Source organism: Strigops habroptila, chromosome 11 (assembly GCF_004027225.2).
Source record: "Strigops habroptila isolate Jane chromosome 11, bStrHab1.2.pri, whole genome shotgun sequence".
Classification (NCBI taxonomy): Eukaryota; Metazoa; Chordata; class Aves; order Psittaciformes; family Psittacidae; genus Strigops; species Strigops habroptila.
The window spans coordinates 3,424,323-3,444,469 of record NC_046360.1 but is presented as its reverse complement, the minus strand read 5'-3'; the positions used below and the strand labels follow the sequence as shown (position 1 = coordinate 3,444,469).

At 48.0% G+C, this 20,147-nt stretch overlaps 3 protein-coding genes across 12 annotated transcripts in view; 2 read left to right on the top strand and 1 right to left on the bottom strand.

Moving 5' to 3' along the window:
• The first annotated feature begins 1,585 nt into the window (after positions 1–1,585).
• CDK2AP1 (cyclin dependent kinase 2 associated protein 1) lies at positions 1,586–16,722 on the top strand. Of its 5 annotated transcripts, none has more exons than XM_030502472.1 (4): positions 1,586–1,991; positions 12,142–12,248; positions 13,072–13,198; positions 15,860–16,722. In XM_030502472.1, exons 1-4 carry the CDS (start codon positions 1,784–1,786, stop codon positions 15,925–15,927), a joined length of 510 nt encoding a protein of 169 aa, XP_030358332.1. In that variant the 5' UTR covers positions 1,586–1,783; the 3' UTR covers positions 15,928–16,722. The 5 variants fall into 5 exon arrangements, with proteins under 5 accessions (XP_030358332.1, XP_030358333.1, XP_030358335.1 ...); XM_030502473.1 differs by lacking the exon at positions 1,586–1,991 and adding an exon at positions 2,365–3,407; XM_030502475.1 differs by lacking the exon at positions 1,586–1,991 and adding an exon at positions 2,706–3,113.
• Positions 10,291–19,418, bottom strand: C11H12orf65 (chromosome 11 C12orf65 homolog). 3 transcript variants are annotated; one of them, XM_030502479.1, is made up of 4 exons: positions 19,303–19,408; positions 18,582–18,892; positions 17,801–18,043; positions 10,291–11,453 (listed from the first exon to the last, which is right to left on the bottom strand). In XM_030502479.1, the coding sequence occupies exons 2-3, from the start codon at positions 18,855–18,857 to the stop codon at positions 17,831–17,833; spliced, it is 489 nt and encodes a 162-aa protein (XP_030358339.1). In that variant the 5' UTR covers positions 18,858–18,892; positions 19,303–19,408; the 3' UTR covers positions 10,291–11,453; positions 17,801–17,830. The 3 variants fall into 3 exon arrangements, 2 of the variants coding, with proteins under 2 accessions (XP_030358339.1, XP_030358337.1); XR_003993898.1 differs by lacking the exon at positions 10,291–11,453 and adding an exon at positions 15,981–17,009 and having other exon boundaries at positions 17,407–18,043; positions 19,303–19,418; XM_030502477.1 differs by lacking the exon at positions 10,291–11,453 and adding an exon at positions 15,981–17,009.
• Positions 19,419–19,634: 216 nt separating this feature from the next.
• Positions 19,635–20,147, top strand: part of MPHOSPH9 (M-phase phosphoprotein 9) — a 28,492-nt gene continuing 27,979 nt past the window's right edge. For 2 of the 4 annotated variants that reach the window (XM_030502454.1, XM_030502455.1), the window contains exon 1: positions 19,635–19,785. The gene's annotated coding sequence lies outside the window, so the exon portion shown is untranslated. Of the gene's footprint in view, positions 19,786–20,056; positions 20,086–20,147 lie in introns of those variants that run through there. The other 2 variants (XM_030502460.1, XM_030502456.1) reach the window with 2 other exon arrangements.

Here is a 20,147-nt window from a genome sequence, read left to right as displayed (position 1 = left end):
CAGTGTGACTGTAAACAACGGCAGTGGAAAATCCCAGGGCGGCATGGCCCTCGCCTGCAGGACTTTGCTGGCCTTCCAGGAATCCACAGAAAGGCAGTTACTTGCAAATGTGGAAAGGGAGCTTTAGGGAAGCAGAGTTCTCACTCACACAGCGCTGGAATTGGGGTTTTTACCAGCGGAATCCTTCAGGACTCTTAATAAATGAATTACACAGTTAAAACCCCAAGCACCCGTGTGAAAATATTGTCACTGAGCATGTAATTCCATGCCTGAGGCTCTCAGGTCCCATCTCTTAACAGGCAGGACATGGATCGGTTGTTGTAAGAATAGCCTGTGCCACTGTGGGCTTTGCCACGATAGCACTTGGACTGAGATAAACCACAAAACCATAACAAGATCACGTATTTCATCTGGTACCAGCCATCATTTTGAGATGTTTCCTTCATGCAGTTGCTAGGGCAGGAGATGGGGGGGTCAAAGGCTGGCTCGCTTCTCCCACCCTGCTTCAATTCTCCTTTATGTGGAGGAAATAATCTAATTGCACCGTGACTGTTTCTGTGTGTTTGCAATGGAGATGCTACCTGCCTCCCTTTGCAGAGCAGCCCAGGGCAGAGATACTATGGGCTTAAATCCATGTCTCTTAAAAGGAATTTGTCCCTGACTTCCACGGAGCAGGATCAGGCTCCCTGTGTTTGCTGTCGCTGCATTTAGAGCAGTTTATTGCCTTGGACAGACATTAATTAGCATGTGCAATAAAACTACCAAGTACGTCACCCATCTCAGAGTGGGAAGATACACATGTGGGTCTTATCTTGTGGGTCTTGTGCTGAGCTGTGCACGGAAAGAGGTTGTCCAGGTCCCATGCAGTTATATTGCTATCAATCTGGAGTAATTTAACGATTATAGAGGAGTAATTGACAGAAGGAGCAAACCTGAATGCCTTGCATTGAAAAGGACGAGTTCTGAAGTGGCAGATGCAGGCTGGAAAGATTCGTAATTTAATCTGTAAATTTAGGCTTTTTTCCCTTTTTGGGGGGAGGGGAAAAGGGGGGGTGGGTAGGTTTACTGCTGCTTTCAAGAAGAAAATGAGTCGATTACCAACGAGATTCGTATTGTGTTTTTTAATCCCTCCGAAGCTGCGATCTACATTAACCTTCAACCTTCAAGCGGAGAGAAATAGTGGTTTGAAATTAAGAAAAAATTAAATAAATGGCAAATTTTTCCTTGGCGGCATCCAAGATAAAAAATAATCTTTTATTCTAATATTATCAACAGGTATTTTCCATCGAAATCGGCGGGGGGGGGGGAACGGGACTAGACGCGGAATAAACCGGAGGTGAACGGCGGCTCTGAGGTGAGGGGGAAGGCGGGAAGGCGGCGACACTCGGGCCACCCTGAGGGACGCGTCAGCCCTTCTCCTCTGGCAGGGGCCGCCGTCCGCGATCCCCGCGCGTTGCCGCGGGCAGAGCCGTTTATAAATGAGAAGTTGTGCCAAAACTTTCCGAAGTTTAATTAAAACAGCCCCCTCCCGCCGCCGCCGCCGTCGCCGGGCTCCCCGCCTGCCCGCCCTCCCCTCCTCTCCCCTCCCCGCCCGGCTCCTCTCACGGCGGCGTCCCTGAGGGGAGCTCCATTGTCTGTGAGGGGATGGCCGCGGCACCCCCCGCCGCCGCGCCCCCTCCGCGCCCCCTCCGCGCCGAGGTGCGCGGGGCGCCGGGCCGCCGCGGCGGGTGGCTGCTTCGTCTGCCCCAAAGTTTTTGGATCGGCGTCTCCTCATGATGTATGGATGATATATTGCATTGTGGGTGTCAATATAACTGACGGCCATATTTGCCGGTGCTGCTACTGCTGTAAACAACCCAAAGTGTCTGGGAGACACGGAGACGCTTCACTGAATTTCAGGACGCTTCTCCTCCTCCCGCTGGCCATGTCTCTGGGAATGTCTTACAAGCCCAACTTGAACGCCCACATCCCCGGGACTCCCCTCAACCCGGGTAAGTCCGCGCCGGTAACTGGGTGGTAAGTTTGGGAGGCGTGCGGCGGGGCCCCGCGGTGCCGCACCGGCACCTGGGGAGGGAGGGGGAAAAGCCCCGGACTCGAGTTTTTGCCCAGTCCGGTATGGCGGGGCAGCGGCTCCGCGCCGGCTCCGCGCCGCCATTAACCAGCGCCCGCCCGGCGCCGTTACCCCGCACCGCACCGCGCCGCCCCTCCGCGGGGGTGCCGAGCCGGCCGCGCGCTGCCGCCACCGCCGCCGCTCCGGGGCTCCGGCCGCCGGGTTTCCTCCATGCTCGGCTCCCCGGGGCGGCTGATTGATCTGGATCAGGAATATTCCGCCGGCGCCTCAGCGAGGACCGCTGCTGGCGGGACGCCGCAAGTGCCGCTCGCTCCGCACCGTGCCTCGCCTCGCCTCGCCTCACGCGTGCGGCCGCTCAGCCGCTCTCCTCAGGCGGAGGGGCCGCCCCGGGCCGCTCTCCTCAGGCGAAACGGCCGCCAGGGACCCCGGCCCCGCGCCCGCCGCCGATGGGGCGGGCCGCCGGCGCCTCAGGGGGACCCTCGGTCCCCGGTTCCCCCGCAGAGTCTCCCGGCTCCGCGGAGCAGCCGGGGCGGGCGAGCCCGCTCCGCTCCCTGGTGATTTTTGGAAGGGCGGGGAGGGGAGCAGGAATTCCTCTTTATTTCTTACAAAAGCCCTTTTAAAAATGACTTCTTTTCCTTGGATCTGTACAGGAGTGTTTCCAACTTCCCTCACTAAAAAGTTTCCTTGATGGCATTAACTTTTTTTTTTTACTACATTCCCCCCCGTTTTATTTTCCCTTCCCTAATTCCTGAAGGTAACAGCAGACGAGTGTGTTTCCCTTGTGCTGAGGTGTTTTCTGTACAATTGGGTCTCCGTGGCGGGGACTCTGTGTAAATCGGTGCAGCCTGAACAAAGCCGCAGCAGTAATTGGCTTCGCTGTGGGATATTTGGAAGGGATCTCGCTAATCCGTGCGCGTCGGCTGGTATTAACCAGAACCAAAATGGAGAAGTTGGTTCCGACTTAAAAATAATCCTCCCATCTCCCTTCCCCACAGCCCCAGCCTGCAGGGTTGGCATCAGACCATCCACAGCCAGGAATCAGGCAGGTTTTTTTCTTTTCTTTCTTTCTTTTTTTTTTTTTTTTTTCCTTTTGAGAAGAGAAAGTTTTGCAGTTGGGCTGAGGAGGGAGAGAAGTCTGCCCGGGTGATTTTTATAGTGCCGTTTGTGGTTGTAACCCTGGGAGATTGATGAGCGAAAGGGATCAACAAGATGCACCTCTGCTCTAGCTACCAGGAGAGCAGCGATCTTGTTTTACTGCAAGGAGCCGTCGCCAGCTGGTGGATGAACCGAGGTCCCTGCGCCTCAGACGCCGTGATCCTGCGTGGAGCTGAGCTCGGTGGGGCTGCGAGTGTGTAAAGGCTGAGTGTGCCTGGGTTGTGTGTGGGGAGCGCCATGGGCCCGGGCGCTGCTCTGCGAAAGGGGTCAGGAAGCAGGGGATGTGCTAAGGATTTCTGACAAAAAGCAGAAGTGTCACCGGAGGAAAAAGAGAAACAAAACAAAGCCCAGCAAGGCAAACCGTTCTCCTGTCGGCTCCCACGAGAACCTGTGCCTTGCTCTCCGGAACAGCCGTAAAATTGCAGGGAAAACAAAGGTGGTATTTTGCGATGGTGGGTGAGGGGTGGGGATTAGGTCATGCTATGGGGGGGATCCGGGTCTGGCTGCTCTGCGAGTGAGGGCTGCAGAATCCCGGCTCAGACATGCCGCTCACAATGCGAGCTGAGCAGTGAAGTTTCTGTCTCGAGCCCTCTTGCTGCCGTGTCTGTGTGCTTTCTAACGCTCCGGCTGCGATCAGCGCTTTAGATTCTTTCATGCAGTTTTATCTCCCCCCCCCTTCTTTTTTTTTTTCCCCCCTTGTAATGGCAACTTAGCAGCAGTTTGCTGTCATGCTGGAACTATTCCTGTCTAAGTTGTCCTCTCTTCTGAGTTCGGATCATCCTCAACACCCCCAGAATCTTTTCAATGAAAGAACGTCCTCCTCTGAATCCAAAATGGGCTCTCTCTTCCCTCCCTGTCTTCTGCCATTATCCTCACGCACCAGCTCTTCCTCTAGCTAGTGGTATTGCCAGCACCGTGGCCTAAGGCCAAGGGAGTTAGACAAAGCAGTCCTTGCAGTTGCACATATCGCATTCAGAGTGATATGACTGCAAATGGCCCCCTCCTTTCTGGAGCTTAATTCTGAGTTGAAGGAGATTGCTTCTCTATTGTGCTCAAATTAAATGCCCCCCCAGCCAGGAGGATAAATCCTAGGTTTGCTTCCAAACCTGGGGTGAAGGTTCCCCCCCCGCCCCATCCTGCAGAGGAGAGGAAAACAGGAAATCTGTCCCTTTTGGCCTGAAATCAGCCCTGCAGAAGCCTCTCTGTATGAATGCTGAATATTTTGGTCTCGGCCGAAGGAGGGCTCTGGGCAGCTGTGGATCTCACAGGGATTTTCCTCTGGGAGGTAACGCTGCTTCCCTGCAGTGCAGGGCTTGCGGTGCAGGAGAATTTGGAAAGGCAGTGTCGACTCAGCTCCAGGAGCTGCGTCCTTGCTGCAGAGCCAACTCTTTTCAAGTTTAGGCTGAGAGTGGCCGCTCTGCAAAATCATGTTTAAACTGTGGTCAGTAAGTGGATCAGCGAGATGCAGCTGTTGTGGTTGATGGGTGGCTGTGCTCTGTTCTCGCATGGGAGCGTGTTTGGGGGCTCAGAAACCTGGACTGAAGTCCAGAGGGAGAGGAGCTGTTTGGGGGGAGGAAGTACAGGAGGAAGCCTCTGTGGGTTGTCGGCAGCTCTGGGGATGACTGCGGGTGAGGAAAATGCAGCTGCTCCGCAAGTGACTCAGGATGCGGGAAGCATCCGGGTGCTGACTCCTCTGCCTCACACCAGGGTGAGGGAAGGAGAATGTGTTGTCACAGCAGAATTTGGTGCCTATTTCTCTTCCCTGTTGCCCAGGGAAGGGGTGACACTTGGCCCAGGCTGTCTGCAACCCAGTTTACAGTGTTTTGTCCAAATTATCAGTCACTTTCTGGAGGGCCTGTGCTTTGGGAATTGGGTCCCTGTGTGTAGCACCCAAGGCTGTCAACTCCAAACTGCCTGTGCTTGGGGAGCCCTGTTTGATGTCCTGCACAAGCACCTTCTTTGTCCAGGCAGTAAAAAGGTGCTCTGTTAGGGACCTAACATTACCTCTGTTAGGGTGATGGCTTTAAACTGAAGAGAGTAGATTTAGATATTAGGCAGAAGTTCTTCCCTGTAAGGGTGCTGAGGCGCTGGCACAGGGTGCCCAGAGAAGCTGTGGCTGCCCCATCCCTGGCAGTGTTCAAGGCCAGGTTGGACACAGGGGCTTGGAGCAACCTGCTCTAGTGGAAGGTGTCCCTGCCTGTTGCAGGGGGTTGGAACTGGATGAGTTTTAAGGTCTCTTCCAACACAAACCATTCTAGGATTCTGTGATATGACCTGTGGTGCTGTGGCTCTACCTTCCCAGCCTCACCTGACCCTGCAGTGTCCCAGGGGAACCTCTGTAATCCTTTCTAACAGCCACGTTTTGATTTGTTTGTATTCTCTTGCTTATCTTACTGAATCCTGCACGTACTGTTTCCTCCTCATCTGTCTTGTGTTTCATACTGTTTAACTGTTTCTCTGTAAGAGGGCCAGCTGCCGTGCTGGAGTAGAGCATCTCCATTGACTTAAGTGGAACCAGAGAGATTTACACCAGCTGTGAACTGGTTTGTAGTTTGTCTGTCTCCTTGTTTCCATGTGTTTCTGGCTCTGGAGGTATTCACCAGCATTCCTGTTTTAGTCAGAGTATGCACAGGTGAGAGAAAAGTAGTTTTAAGATACAGAAGCCAGCAGAAACAGCTTGGGATTTTCCTTTGGTTTCCTTCTAAGTCTTGCAGAAATGTCAGGTTTCAAAACAAAATCTTGTAAGTAAAGCTTAGAACCTGTTGTTTGTAGGATCTGGAAAATACAAATTCCAGCAGGCTGTGGCAGGGGAAGGAGCTGTGTCTTGGCTCTGCATGAATAAATGGTGACCTGTATGGCAGGTGCTGCTTAGTGAGGACCAGCAGGGCTGGTGTGCACCTGAGACACCTCCAGCAACCACAGGTTTCCTGGTGAAAAGTGCAAATTCTGATGGAGAGGTAAAAAGAAGATAGTTTCTCTAACTGGGGCTGTAGCTTGCAAGTGGAGAGACCAATTTCATTCAGTCCTGCGAAATGGCACCCACCACACTAGGCCATTCCTTGTGTGATTACGACTGCAGTGCAGACTTGCATGAGCAAATGGCTTGCTCGTCGCCCTTTGCAGAGACAGCTTGTGTTTGATGATGTTGTCCATATTGAGAGGTTGTTTTTGAAGTGGGAGTACTGGAAAGAATACTGTTTGTAGGCAGAGCAGAGAGCAAAGTGTTCGTGCCTTAGCAGAGGAGGTAATTTCTAGGAAATACATTCCCTCCACCTCTGATTCAGACTGAAATTTGCTGCTTCCCTGATGTCTTGAAGACCGTGTGAAGTTAAAAGCACACTAAGTGTGTTTCAGAATTAGCAATTTTCAGGTGGACTTGTTGGCACATTTAGAAAACTGGCATTCCTGGCTTTGTCTGCCTGAGTGTTTTGCTTTAGAGCAAAGGGATGGTTTTCACAGCCAGCAAATCTCTTCATTGTCCCCACCCATCACATTGTGGTTGAGTTGCAGGGTGGTTTTGGTTCATGCTAACTCGATTCCTTTTGGATGAAAGTAAACCAGGAGCTCTGCTCCAGTTGTGTAACACTGATGCTCCATCCCTTTTAATGGGAAGACAAAAGTCCAAATCAAAGGTTGCATGGCTTTGAACCATAGCCGTGGTACAGACACTTTGGGGGACCACACTAAAATCTAATCTGAAGTCAAACCCCCCCCGCACCCCAACCATGTGTGGTGTACATGCACCAAACGCTTTAATCTTTGGATCCTCTTCTTCTTCTGCCAAATAACTTGCGGGTCCTGTGTCTTAAGCTAGAAAAGAATGGGGAGTCCAAGTGACTGTGTTTTGGTTTTCTGATTAAAAAAAAGGGTGGGGGGTAGGAAGAGGAGCCATAAGACATGACCGTTATCCACATGGAAAGATAAAAAAGAACGAGAATGCTAGAGGAAAAGTCCAGAGTGTGACAGATCAAAAGAGCAAGGCCTCTGGCTGTTAAGATAAAGCATGTCCTAGTTCTTGAGAACATATTTATGTCTGTGTGCACTGGACTTTTTTAAAAGGAAATAGTTTTATTCAAAGAAAGGTCTGTTTCTACCAGAAGGGCTGTTTAAGGGGGAAATAGTGGGTGAAAATATAACTTTCACAGGCACTGCTATAAGGAATGTTTTGTGCAAATGAGAACAGGGTCTATTATTTTAAATTAAACAAATTATTGCAAGGTTGGGGGAAAAGGGGACTCCGTTTTCACTCTGGGTTGGCAACTCCTGTAGTGTGTGGCTTGGCTGTGCAGTAGATCTGCTTGTGTAGACATACATGTGGTGTCCTGTGGACGGCAAGGAGTTCTTGTTGAACTTAAACCAGAGTGTGTAAAGGGCTAAGGAATCAAATATTCTGGTAATCAGCCAAAACACTGCAAGTGTGGTTCAGGCTGTGCTCAGATACTGGCTGCTGAAATGGCTGCGCTGGTTGAAGATGTTACCTTTCCCCTTGTGCTTGAAGATGCCTCGTGGTGTGTGTTGGCAGAGCAGCTTCTCAGGTGTTTTCTTGCAAAGTTGTCTGGTTTAGGACAGAGAAATTCATATCCTCTCAGTTAAAATATTCCAGCCCGGTTGTCTTGTACCATACACTGTCAGGAATCAAGGTGCCATCATGTGAAGCAGACGAGGAATGTCCTCCACTGGTGTGGCAGAGGCAGTAACAGCACTGGGCTCTACGTAAAGAGGTGATGACCATTAGCCATCTCAATGGCAACAGGGTTTATGTTGCAGGCAACCCCAGTGTGAGGAGACACTGAAACGAGGTAGACTTTGTGAAACAAGCCATGAGATTCCACAGACTACACCATGTACCTTGGATAAACTCCAGGCTATAGGTGTCTCTTACATGCTGTCATGTTCATGTGTGGAAGGAGTTTGTAAAATGGCAGGAGTTTACTTACACAGTTTTACAGGACTTCACAAAGTACAGGGTATAGAGAAACACATATCCGCTGAGGTTGGCTCTTGGCTTGTCCACGTCAGTTCTATGTGAGTAACTTGATGAGTTGAGTAACTGTTCCTGATTTTACTTTGCTGTTTGTGAGAGTGAGACAGGGTGGCAGTTGAGCTGTGTAGAAGCCGTGGCATCTTCTGGGAGTGGATCAGGTGAGTGTGCCCTGATGTTCTGCTCCCACTGCTTCCTTGCAGGGTGCGCGGCGAGCTGCCTTCCCAGGTACCTTTACAGCAAGCAGCAGCAAGAGAATTAAAACTTAGATCAGCAAATTGGTATCATTGCTCAGGCTTGGAGACAGTAGCAAAGGACCTGAAGGGATCCCTGCAAACGTACCAGAAATGAATGGGAAGATTCCTGGTCAGTGGGAGTTAAGGCAAACAAAGATTGATGTGAGATCCTTTGTCTCCCAGGGTGTTAATTTGGGCTCAGAGAGACTGCTGGAAGGAAGAGATTTTGACACAGAAATCTCATTTCTGTTTGCTGTATTGTTACACCCTCCCACCCAATTAAACCAGATTAATATTGATTAACAAGAAAATAACTATATTTTTGTGGGGGGAAAATGCTTCTGGCAGTCTTCTGTTTGAATGCAGAAATGAAAGGCATTGTTGGCACAAGGATAAATGGGTATAGAAAAGGGTTTGTGTACATTTAATTAGGAAAGTGGAGGGAGGAAAGTGTCTGTATTAACTGAGGTTTTAAACAACAGCAAGCACTAAGACAATCTGGGACGTGATACAGGATGTCTCTTAAATTCAGTACCAAGCACACTCCTTTTTCAATTCTGTCAATTCTTAACTGTCTTGTCTCCATTGTCATTTCACTGTGAGAGAGCCTCAGTTTAGCTCCCCCCTCCTTTTTTTCTCTCTAGTGAATACCTAATCATCACACTGCTTTTTGATGGGTATTGACTGTGAGACTTCCTGGCCTAATTTTTCTTGCTCACTATAATAGCAATAGCTGGTGATCTTTAGTCTTTGCTTTTGAATCTGAGCTATACAGAATGCTCAGACATGCAGCTGGATTTTGGGTTAATTGAGTAATAGTCATCCAAAACCCAGGGCTTCTCCGTGGTATTAACATAGAAAGTAATAGGTCACAAAGCTCAGGGTCCGTTGCCCTCTGAGATACTAATACCCCCACAATTAATTTCATTTTCATGATTGCATCGTCTTAAATTGAGGTGAAAGCAAGGATTTTTTGTTTTATCCCCCTTTCCAGCTGAGTTTGACTGGCACAACTTCTGCCATGGGTGTATGGAGGCTGGTACCACGGCCAAGTCAAATCCTTTTCTTTGTTCTCAGGGCCTGCTGCTGCTGATAAAGTGGTCGGCGCATGGCATTATGTCTTATTACATTTTTGATGCAGACTGCAAAGAAACGGGTAAACTCACCATGGTTACCACGATCTGTCATTTGGCAGGGCATGCCGTACTCAGCGATGGCCTCTAGTGTCTGCAGCACAGCTCTGCATATGTGGCGGGTACAGTAGACAATACAGCACCCCTGGCTGCTGAAGGGATGAACTCTACCCACCTCACTGCTAATTCACATCAGCAGCAGTGCTCCAGCTCCAGCGGCAGGTTCTTACTCGTGGTTGCCTCCTGAAAGTTCTTCTTTGGTTTTGTCATTCAGTGGTGACTGAGTCACTGCTGGAGTCAAGCTTCCAACTCCTGTCCATTGCGGCGGCGTGTGCTGCTGGCTTCCACACCTGTGGAACTTCCTTGGTCAGCACCTAGATTCATTGCTTTGCCTTCTAATAGGGTTTCTTTCTTACCTAGACATACCCTGCTGTATTATTTTGGACAGACCTTGATTGGGAAATTGCTTAAATCAACATGATGTGAAACAATCACTAAACTATCTGTATATTGTCATTAACCAACACGGTGGTGATAAGTTGTTGGTTTGCTGCAGCTGAGTTTGTTCAGTGGGTAGAGCAGGATTCCTGAGCCTGGTCATCAGAGTCCTGGCCTGAGTTCTGAACCACTTTGGAGCTCCCAGGTCTTCTATGTGACTGCTTGCAATAACAGTTCAGGAACAAGTCTTTGCAGGATGGGTCTTTTGTTTTATTGTACATGAGGAAAAATCACTTTAGTCTTTCTCTGCTTAATTGAGGTAATTAAAGCTTCTTACCTTGCAGCACAAGGGGCTCATTAATGGTTTTGAAGCATTTTGAAGTCCTTGGAGGAAAGACGCGGTTTGCTGTTGTGTCATGTTTGATAACTGTTGAAACTCAGTCATCTGGACTTGAAATATCGAGTTTACATACAGAAATCTTACCATTTTGAGCTGATAATGTGAAGAACTAATGGTTTTCTTCCCAGTGCTGTACTCTAGGGTTGTGTTGCTAAGTTTTTTGGGCTTTTACTATGCTTTAGCAAAATGTGACAATTGGCTCCATGGGAAACCTGGCCAGAAATGCAGATTGTAATGCTGCAAGGTTTAGCAGCTCAGTTAAAGACAAAGAGAAACCTTGCCTTTTTAAGGTGACCTAGCGATCAGCCCAGTTTGCCTTTCTTAGGATTTCATATCCTGTTAACTAGTAAAAATTAAGAACATGGTCTCTTCTTGTAATGGAGACGCCACCACAGTGATATCTAGTGATCGGTTCTGAAGTGGAAAGAGACTTCCCAACTGAGGGCAAGAGTCTCTTCCAGTGTGTTCAGCCTCGTTTTATACAGGGTGACTGCTGGCTCATCCTTTTTGCAGCAAGGGAAAAACAAGAACGAAATCACTTGCAACTTTAAAACAAAGCCTAGAGATTTACATAGTTCTAAGCCCCAGTGACTTTTAGCATCGGTTTAATTTAGATTTAAATGAAGGCTGGTAAATGAGATCTGTTCCTCATAGGAGAGACAGTTGGGAATTTTCAGCAAAGGATTTTGTAAGAGGGAAGATTTTTCCAGACAGCAGGCAGTCTGTGTCTGTGCCTACAGGCAAAGACAGCAGCATCAGTGGATGCAGGGGCACCCTGGCTGCAAGAGCAAACAAGTTGAATGGCGTAACGTGCCCTTAGTCCTGAGGTACAGTCCATAGCCAGGAGGTCCTCCAGCACTGGTGGGAAATGGGCAGCGTAATTAAGCCCCCTAAGAAAAATCTGAAGGTTGTTTCTCAGCCTCAGATCCTTAGTGTTGTGGGGTGAGGGGGAAGAAGTGTTTTGATGGTTCATTTCTGGAGCAGTTCATCAATGGTTGCACTAGAGTCTGTTTTTGGAACTCCCAGCTGACTCAAAACCCTGTAGATCCAAATATAATCCTTTATAACTTCAGAAAAAGTAACCATAACCCAAGGTGATGTTATTTTCCCTTTGCTTTTCTTACACAGCACAATTTGTCTGGCTAAAAATGTTTGATATCACACAAAGAGGGATAAAGGTAGCAGTCCTCGCCTCCGGTGTCATACAATGAGCAGCAGATCTGATATACCTCAACCGACTGTTCCCTATGAATAGTTTTGGCATTGGCTGAAAATAGTACTGAGGGTAACTTGCATTGACCATGTGATGACACTTTGAGTTGCAAAATTACTTTCAGATAACTTGCACTGAAAAAGTAAAAATAGCACAGTACATTAGACTCATCTATGTGGAATGTATATCTGCAAAAATAGGGCTCCTTAATATTTACAGTTTGTCTAGGCAGAACAACCTGTCATGCTACACTCTGTTTCACTTTTAGGCAAACAATTTGCACTGATAATGTTGCAGGCTGTGCTGTTTCCAAATGTACAGCAAACATGAGAGAAGCATTAATTTAACCGTTCTCTTCCTAGCAAATACCGTGCCTGTGAAATGTCATTAGTGAGCTCAGACAGAGGTGAGAGGTCACAGCTTTAGCGAAAAGTGATTAAAATGTGTCCCAATGTAACAGACTAATTAATCTTTAGATAATAACAGGGTGTTTTTTCCTCTCTTCTCTCTCCAGCTGGGAGCGTTCACTCTCCATCCACAAGTATGGCAACATCCGCGCAATACAGACAGCTTATAAATGACTACGGACCCCCATCTCTAGGCTACACACAGGGGATGCAGGTACAGCTCTGCTTGTTGTTTCTCTTTAATCAGATCACTGACCCCACATAGTATCCCGGATTGTGGCCTGTAATCTGAGGTGTTCCTCCCTCCCACCAAGATCTGAAATCAAACCCAAATGGCAGACTGATTCATCACACATGTCTTGGGATCAAATTAGACTAAGCAGAGTGCTGAGTGAGATTGGTTACTAATTAACTGTTAGTCCCATCCCATCTGAGTCACTGTGAAACATGTCTTCAGTTATGTTGAGGTACAAGAAGAGCTCTTCACATATTTTATTTGTTAAAAAATGACTATTTGTATAATGTTTCTCTTTGGTAAATTTACACTCTCAATTTTAGTCCCATAAAGTGTGTGTCACGCACAGTCCTGTGGCTGCTTCAGGAATCCGGCTGTAAACTTGCCATGAGATGTTTTTGACTTCGTAGGATTTCCCTTATGATACGGGCAGTTTTGCTTTATCTGCTTCTCACTCTCCTGCCTTCCCCGCAAAATGTGCACCTAAACCCTGGAGAAGCAGAAACAGTTAAATAAGCAATTCCCAGCTTGCTGTTCTTGCAGTTCTGTTCTAGCTCCTGTTTCACCCAAGCTCCCTCCCTTGCAGCTGCATGCTCCCAGTTGAACCTGATTTTTGAAGGGCATGTAGCATTGTGTCCAACTGTAGTGACAACCACAAAAAGCAAATGATGTTTCTATAATAAACCTGAAATTATAATGTCTTAAAAAGTGGCTTTTTCTCCCTGAGCTTCCAGTTGCTGTTTGTTGTAATTGTTCTGTTTGTAGCAGTATTTGATTGAGATGAATCTACTTTCAACTACAGGGGACCAGCAGCAGCCAAGTACCACAAAGCAAATATGCAGAACTTCTAGCTATCATAGAAGAACTAGGAAAAGAGATTAGACCCACGTACGCTGGGAGTAAAAGCGCGATGGAGAGGCTAAAAAGAGGTAATGTTTAAATCTATTTAAAAAGAATCATGTCGCGTACACTTGGAGCACTGACTGCTCGTGTATGACAACTGGTTCCTTTGAAAGGAGGCAGCTGGTTTGAGCTCATCATTAAACTGGGTGTATTAATGAGCAACTGAAACCTTGCGATACTCCACTCATGCTGCATTTGATGGATAAACCAGTGACAAGATGGCTTTCATGTGCACAGGGGGAGTTTCAGTTAGTATTTCAGATCTTCTTTCAGACCCCTAAGGTGTCTAATGGATATGTGCTTTCAGGTTCCTGGTGGCTGACTTGTCCCTTCAATTTACTCTTTCTCCCCGGTCTCCAGAATACATGGCCAAGCATTGTTTACTTCTCCTCATGTACATCACCCATCTACTTGACCCAAGAGTCTTTACTAAAGTGCATTTTCACACTGAGGCTGATGGAGAGCTACAAAAAGGGAATAAAAGGTTGTCAGGGAGGGCTGTGAAGACTGAGATGTCAAACATACAAATTTGTTCCTCCACTCTGTTACCTGTTGTCAATGGATGTCATTAAGAGCCCACCAGGGAGGGACATAGAAGCTTTTAGGCCTGGCTGATAGGGCTTTCCAGCTTTGCTTTGTCAGCTAAAAGGGGTAATAAATGCCCTTTCCTTGCAGTGTAAAAGAAACCCCTGCATGCCCCACTGCTGACATCAGCTTGACATTGTCCTCTGCAGGGGACGTGAGAGGGATATTTCTGAAGGAGCAGTGGGACATTCCACTGCCCCAGCTCCTGAAATTACCCTGAAAGGCCATGGACAACAGTTGTGCTGGCAGTTCTGTCCTTCGCCAGCATAATGTAGTTACTGTTTCCTTGGTCCTTGTGCTGAGTTTGGCTCATGCTTTCAACCCAGAATGGTAATGTTATTGTAGCAGGCTAACTTCACCACCTTGCAAATCCCCCTTTCATTTACCCAAGACTACAAAGCTTTATTTAAGGCTCAACCATTATGGGAGAGTAATATATCTGCCATGACATGCAATAAAATGACTAGTAGCTGTTCTGGGAAAGGATGCAATAAAGTCTGCTGATGAGTGGTAAGTGGAATCTGGCCCAGCTAAAATCAATGTTGCTGGAGTCTCTTTATTGCATTGCCTGAGTCAGTATTAATAGATCATGAATGGCAGTAGGCTAATGGGGACAACCTGAGAGGGGCTGGGGAGATGCAGCCATCCTCAGTTTGGTCAGGAGAAGTTGTTTTGCTGCTGCTCGTAGTGAGTATTCAGTTTGCTGCCTAAGGTAGGTTTCACATTCAGTGCTGCCACTGTGACTTGCCAGTGTTGCGAAGAATCCCAAATACATACTTTTTGCTGCCATCTTTTGGTCACAGACATACCTCTCTTTCCATTTTGGGAGCCTGATGGTTGAAGGAGCATGTGCAAGTGTGAGAGCAAAAGTGACTGAGGATAACCCATGTGACTGCAGCCTCCCTGGCCACGTCCCCAGCTCCACCTGCTCCTGAGCACGGAGGCTGCTGACCTCTAAAACTGGCCAATTTCCCACTGCTCTACATCATTCAGGGTAGTTCTGCTGCATAAACTGGGCATCCTGCCACCAGATCCAGGTCTGATGCACGGCTTTAAGTATGTATTTCTGCATCCTACAACTGCAGGATGCAGCTTTACTTGTCTGTGTCAGTTTAACCCTCTGCAAAACCTTGTGCCTGTCAAGTACCAAGTCAATACTCCTTGGAAGTAAAGGCTGTTGCTGTGATCTGCGCTAGCAGCCTTCTAGAAACAGAATCCATTATCTCTAAATAGAGATTAAACCTCATCTCATGTGTTATTGTCCTTTCTCCACCTTGTTAAGGAGCATGACTGAGCAGAGAAATCACTTTCTATCTTGTCCTGTCAGTAAAAGATAACCTCGTTTGTAGTAGAAAAACCTGTCTTGTCTCTCATCTCTAAAATCCATCTCAGGCTCTGTTCTTTCAGCAGCTCTGTGAACATGAATCTAGATTTAGTTCCAGGATTAAGAATGGAGGTCCAGATTGCTGGAACTGAAGGCAACAGGACTTGTAGTGAAAAATTCCACATTATGTCTATCAGATGAGAGTAGATGTGGCAGCATGTGAAGTGGTGATGACTTACACTGGGAGCTGAGCCAGTGTTAGGAGGGAACTTTTTGCACACACCATAAAAAAAATCCTTCTTACAAGAGACACAACTTGTGTTGAAGCAGTATTATGGAGGCTTGGATTTTGGTGCATCGTCTCAGAGAACTATCCCAAGGTATTAAGACTCTCAGAGCTTGTTAAAATGACTCCCCAGATAACATTGTCTTTATTTTTCACTCCACTGTAGCAAAATAACTCACAGGGAGGCAAGATGGGTTTTCCCCCCCCTTTCTGTTAAGTCTCTGATTTTCAACAGGCCTGCACTGCGCATAAGATGTACCTGTCACTGCAGACCTACATCTCTTACCATGCTCTCATTCCTGATTTAGCCTCTTTTCCATTTATAATGGCAGTTTGGGAAAGCAGCAGCTGATGTTTGGGAAGTGAGGGGTCTCCCCCTTTTCTGTGGTAGCCTTGGCAACTCAGGACAGAAATACCTCAACTTTTCTCTGCAGTGTCATTGCAAGTGTGACCTGAATGAGATGACTGAAAACGTGTCCAATTCTTTTGCAGGCATTATCCATGCCAGAGGATTAGTTCGGGAATGCTTGGCTGAGACGGAACGAAATGCAAGATCCTAGCCCGCTCATTCCATTGCGGAATGAAGAAAAAAAAGTAACACTTATTCCTTTTGACTCTTGAAACATTCAGACAAATTCCTTTATTTTGAATGTTTTTGCCTTTCTTGTTTCACCCTTATGACAATGTATAGTTAAGAATGAGAAAACAAGGATTTTTCAACTTCCTGAGGGTTTGCATTTTGTAAAGACATTAAAACTCCCTAAAAATGTTTCTAAAACATGAAAACTGAACTGCATGCAGAGGAATGCTCTTTCTCTCCCAGGCTCTATTTCAGTTCTCTTCTTATCCAGCCACAGTCTCATTCTGGTTTTTGGTTTTTTTTTTTCCTTTGACTGTATTCACTTAACCCCAAACTGTCAATCCTCCACAGTTTGACATAAGCTCTAAGGATTTTGTTTAATGAATGCTGAATAGCATGCTGTCCCTTGTAGTCTGCTAAGTCACACTTTGTCATACAGCATAGACCCTGCTTAGAAATAACCTTCCCCTTCTCTTATTTTCCCTTTTTTGTTCGTTTTGCATAAACATTTGCATGACTGTTAGTGCTTTGAAGTCCATTTAAAGTGCATGAGTTATATGGAAAATAGGGAAACCTATTAAATAATAACAAGGTCCTGGAAAGCTAATTTCTACATTAAGGCTGGAGATTTCAGTTTCAAGTTTGCCAAAAAAAAAAAAAAAAAAAGAAGAAAAAGAAAATTCTGGATAAATTACTAAAACTGTTATTTGCATCTTTGTATGTATTTATTACTTGACGTAATAAAGCTTATTTTCATTAACAGTTTGTATTAAAACTCTGTACAGTCACTTTAATCGCATTCATACTCCAGGAACAAGAACTGTCAGCTAAAAATGTAACCTTCATGCAGGAGGCTCAGGTTCAGCAACAGAGAAGGGAACTAGGGAACAGCCCTGCAGATTGCTGGTGAGTTTCCATCCGTGGCACAGCCGGATGCAGTTGGAAGGTGCTACAGTTGCCAGTAGTCTCCACTCCTTTCAAAACACAGACTGTGGCCTCACTTCCTGAAGCTCTCTCCCTTCGGATGCTGAAGGTCAAAACTTGGTGGCAGCTGGTGAGGTGCTGCCCAAAAATGAAAGGGAAGTTCTGGTTAAGCAGTTAGAGTTGCGAATGGGATTAAAATGGGAAAGTATTCCTTGCTAGTGGCTTCAGAGTGACAGTAACAAAGGACATGCAGCTGTATTTGCAGAACATGGGAAACTGTCTGAAATGAGGGAAGATACCCAATGCCTGAGCTTAATGTAATAAGTGACTGTAATTCACTGTTGTGCAATCAGATCTAAATCCTAAGGCAGGTGGGCTGTCTGGGCTGTCTAACACCTATGGAGCTATGGATACTTGCAGCAAATACAGCATTAAGAGCTCAGGTTAACTACTTCACAGCCTGGGTGAACTGGATTCTGTTGCCTTGGGAGGCAGCTTCCAGCACGTGTTCTTCAGCTGTAATAACCAGTTTTACCTTTGAACTGGAAGAACGTGACTCACAGGAGTGAGGGTTGGTTTTAGGCTTGTTCTCCCCAAGTATCTAAACTCCTATGAAGCATCATAACGTGTCATCCAGGCAGACGGAAATCTATTGCATTTTTGTGGTCTCCATTAACAGTGATGGAAGGTTTATAGTTCCTTTTTAACAAGGATTGCTTTAGCATCTTCTGAACTTGGCAGGAAAACTGATTGCTAAATGTGATTAATGAGATGATGGTAGACAGAAGCAGGAATACAACTGCTTTTATCACTTCAGCTTTACAGTAATGGAAGGTCACTACTTGGTCTTTTAGCAGTGATGAGGGAGCCCTACATCATCCGTTAGTTTGAAACCTGGGTGTAGGTATAATGACAAACATTCCCCTTACGCTGCTCAGGCAAGTCTGTATTTCACACGTTCATTTCTTATCCAGTTGTTGCATCTCTTTAAAAAGCTTTTTCCTTTCTAGGTTTTCCCTTGCTCTTCTTTTCTTCTCCTGCTTCTTCTTCTCCAATGCTTTCTTCTCTTTAAAAACATCACTTTCTTCACCTTTGTAGAAAAGATCAACTTTTTCCTGCAGGATTTCTCTGGCTATCTTCCGGTTCTTCTCCACTGATCTTGTTTGATGACACTGAAGAAATACAATAGGATATTTTTACTGGAACTTTAATCTCTTTATTCTTCTGCTTTCCCTTTCAGTCTATGCATTCCTGCCATTACTGTAAAGAAACTCTTCCTTTGCTACTGTAACTCGTCAGACTGGCTTTTGCATTAATCTTTAATGCTCCCATTTTACCTTGGAGAGCTGTTTCTGAGTTTAACTTAGTGTCTCCCCCTTGTGACAAGGAAGCAAAGATGAATTTCAAAGTATCAATCCACAAGAAGTGGATCCACAGGCAAGAGTAATGCTTAAAAAGAATCTGCAGAGTGAATCTGATCAACTTGTTATGGAAGACATTCCAACTCACAAGAGTGACAGGAATGTGAGAGCTGCCTCTGAAAGGCAGCTACGCCAAAAGAGTTTATTTCTGACAGCCAAAACTTGCTTCTGGCTGAGATTCCCTACATTACATATAAACTTTTCCTCCCTGACATTTGCACTGTGATGATGCATTAATATCGTGGAAGACATGATACCAGTTTGTGATTTAATGGAATAAACCAATTACCTTCACTACAATCCCAGATGGAACATGCTTCAAGACAACACAGTTGTTTGTCTTATTTGTGGCTTGGCCTCCTGGGCCATCACCTCTCACAAACTGTTCTTCTAACTCTGCCTCAATTAGTCCAAGGAGATTGAGAGAGTTCTTTTTCCGTGCTGCCTGAAGTAAGGGCGCTCTGGATAGGGAGAGGTGCCGCTTCCCCAAAATCCATAGTGTCCAGGCCGGCGTTCGGGCTTCCCTCAGTAAGGATGTGAAATGAAATAAACTTGGAACATTCATACAGAAAAGAGGACGCAGTTTCTCCGGAACAAAACCTGAAGTGAGGAACAGAGTTTACCATGAGAATCCTTGTGTTAAGATCTAGATCCCGCTTTTTGAACAGGGATACACTAGTGCCTGTTCCCGGTGTCACCGGGAAGGACGCGGAGGACGATGCCGCCCCGGACAGCTGGTTAAACCGCCTTTTACAGCTATTGCACTGCCGAGAACCTCGCACAAACACCCCGGTAACAGAGCGAGCAGCACGGTGCCAGCAGAGCCGCGGCGCGGCAGCTGCCACACACCGGTGAAACAGCGGCCGCCTGGGACCTGCCGCTTCGCGATCGCTGCGGTGCGGCCCTCCCAGACCCGCCGCCTCCCCGGAGCCACGGACCGAGCCCCGGAAGGACTCGAGCAGCTCCCACAGGCCGGGACGTGCCACCGCGGCCCCGCCGCTGCCTCTTACCTTCAGCACTCGAGGCGCCCCCTCGTCCCCGCCCGCACAGCGCAGGCGCGCCCCGCCGCGCACGCGTGCGGTATCCTCTGCGGCTCCGCACACCACCGGCGCCCCCCGCGCCTGCGCAGCGCAGGGCTCAGCAGCACTTGGCCGCGCAAGGGGCGGGCTTTACGCGCGTATTCCGCCCACCGCCAATCAGATCCCGGGAAGCCGTGCGGCGCGTAGCCACACTGGCCAATCCCTTCGCGGCGCCGCGCGTACTTTTCCACGTAGCGAATCAGAGCGGAAAGCGCGGCGCAGCGCGCGGTCAAGGCGGCCAATCATCGAGTCGGGCTCTACCCGGAGCGCCCTCTGCCCCACCGCGTTCGAAACTCGGCCGCCAATCGGCGGGAGGGAGGCGGCGGGCCGCGCCTGTTTATCGCCTAACGGTCACCGGAGGAGGCCGCCCCCGGGTCGCCGCGGACGCCTCCCCGCGGGCTCCCAGCGATGCGGGTAGGAACCGGGCGAGCCCCGGGGGGCAGCTGCCGGGGGCGGGCCCCGCCGCGACTCTGCGCTTGGACGCGTCCCAGCGCCCGCGATGCCGCCTCCACCGCCCCGCCCCTCTCCCTGATGAGTGACAGGCGCGCCAGCCAATCGGAGGCGGCGGCGCTGTCAACATCCCGGAGCGCGAGGGGCAGCTGCCCAATGGGAGTGGAGGGGCGGGGCTTGACCTGAGGGGAGGGGGGCGGTGGGGGCGGAGTCCGTGAGGGGGTGGGAGGGGGACACGCTGAAGAGAGAGGGGGAGAGCCGAGGGTAAGGGCGGCTTGGGAGGGAAGGAGGGACGGGGTCCCTTAGAAGGGGGCAGAGGAGGTCGC

Coding starts and splice junctions, on each gene's coding strand:
- CDK2AP1 (XM_030502472.1), top strand. CDS start 1,784: ATGATATATTGCATTGTGGGTGTCAATATAACTGACGGCCATATTTGC. Junction 1,992..12,141: donor CGGGACTCCCCTCAACCCGG/GTAAGTCCGCGC, acceptor TTCTCTCTCCAG/CTGGGAGCGTTCACTCTCCA. Junction 13,199..15,859: donor GATGGAGAGGCTAAAAAGAG/GTAATGTTTAAA, acceptor ATTCTTTTGCAG/GCATTATCCATGCCAGAGGA.
- C11H12orf65 (XM_030502479.1), bottom strand. CDS start 18,857: ATGAATGTTCCAAGTTTATTTCATTTCACATCCTTACTGAGGGAAGCC. Junction 18,044..18,581: donor CATCTGGGATTGTAGTGAAG/GTAATTGGTTTA, acceptor GTATTTCTTCAG/TGTCATCAAACAAGATCAGT.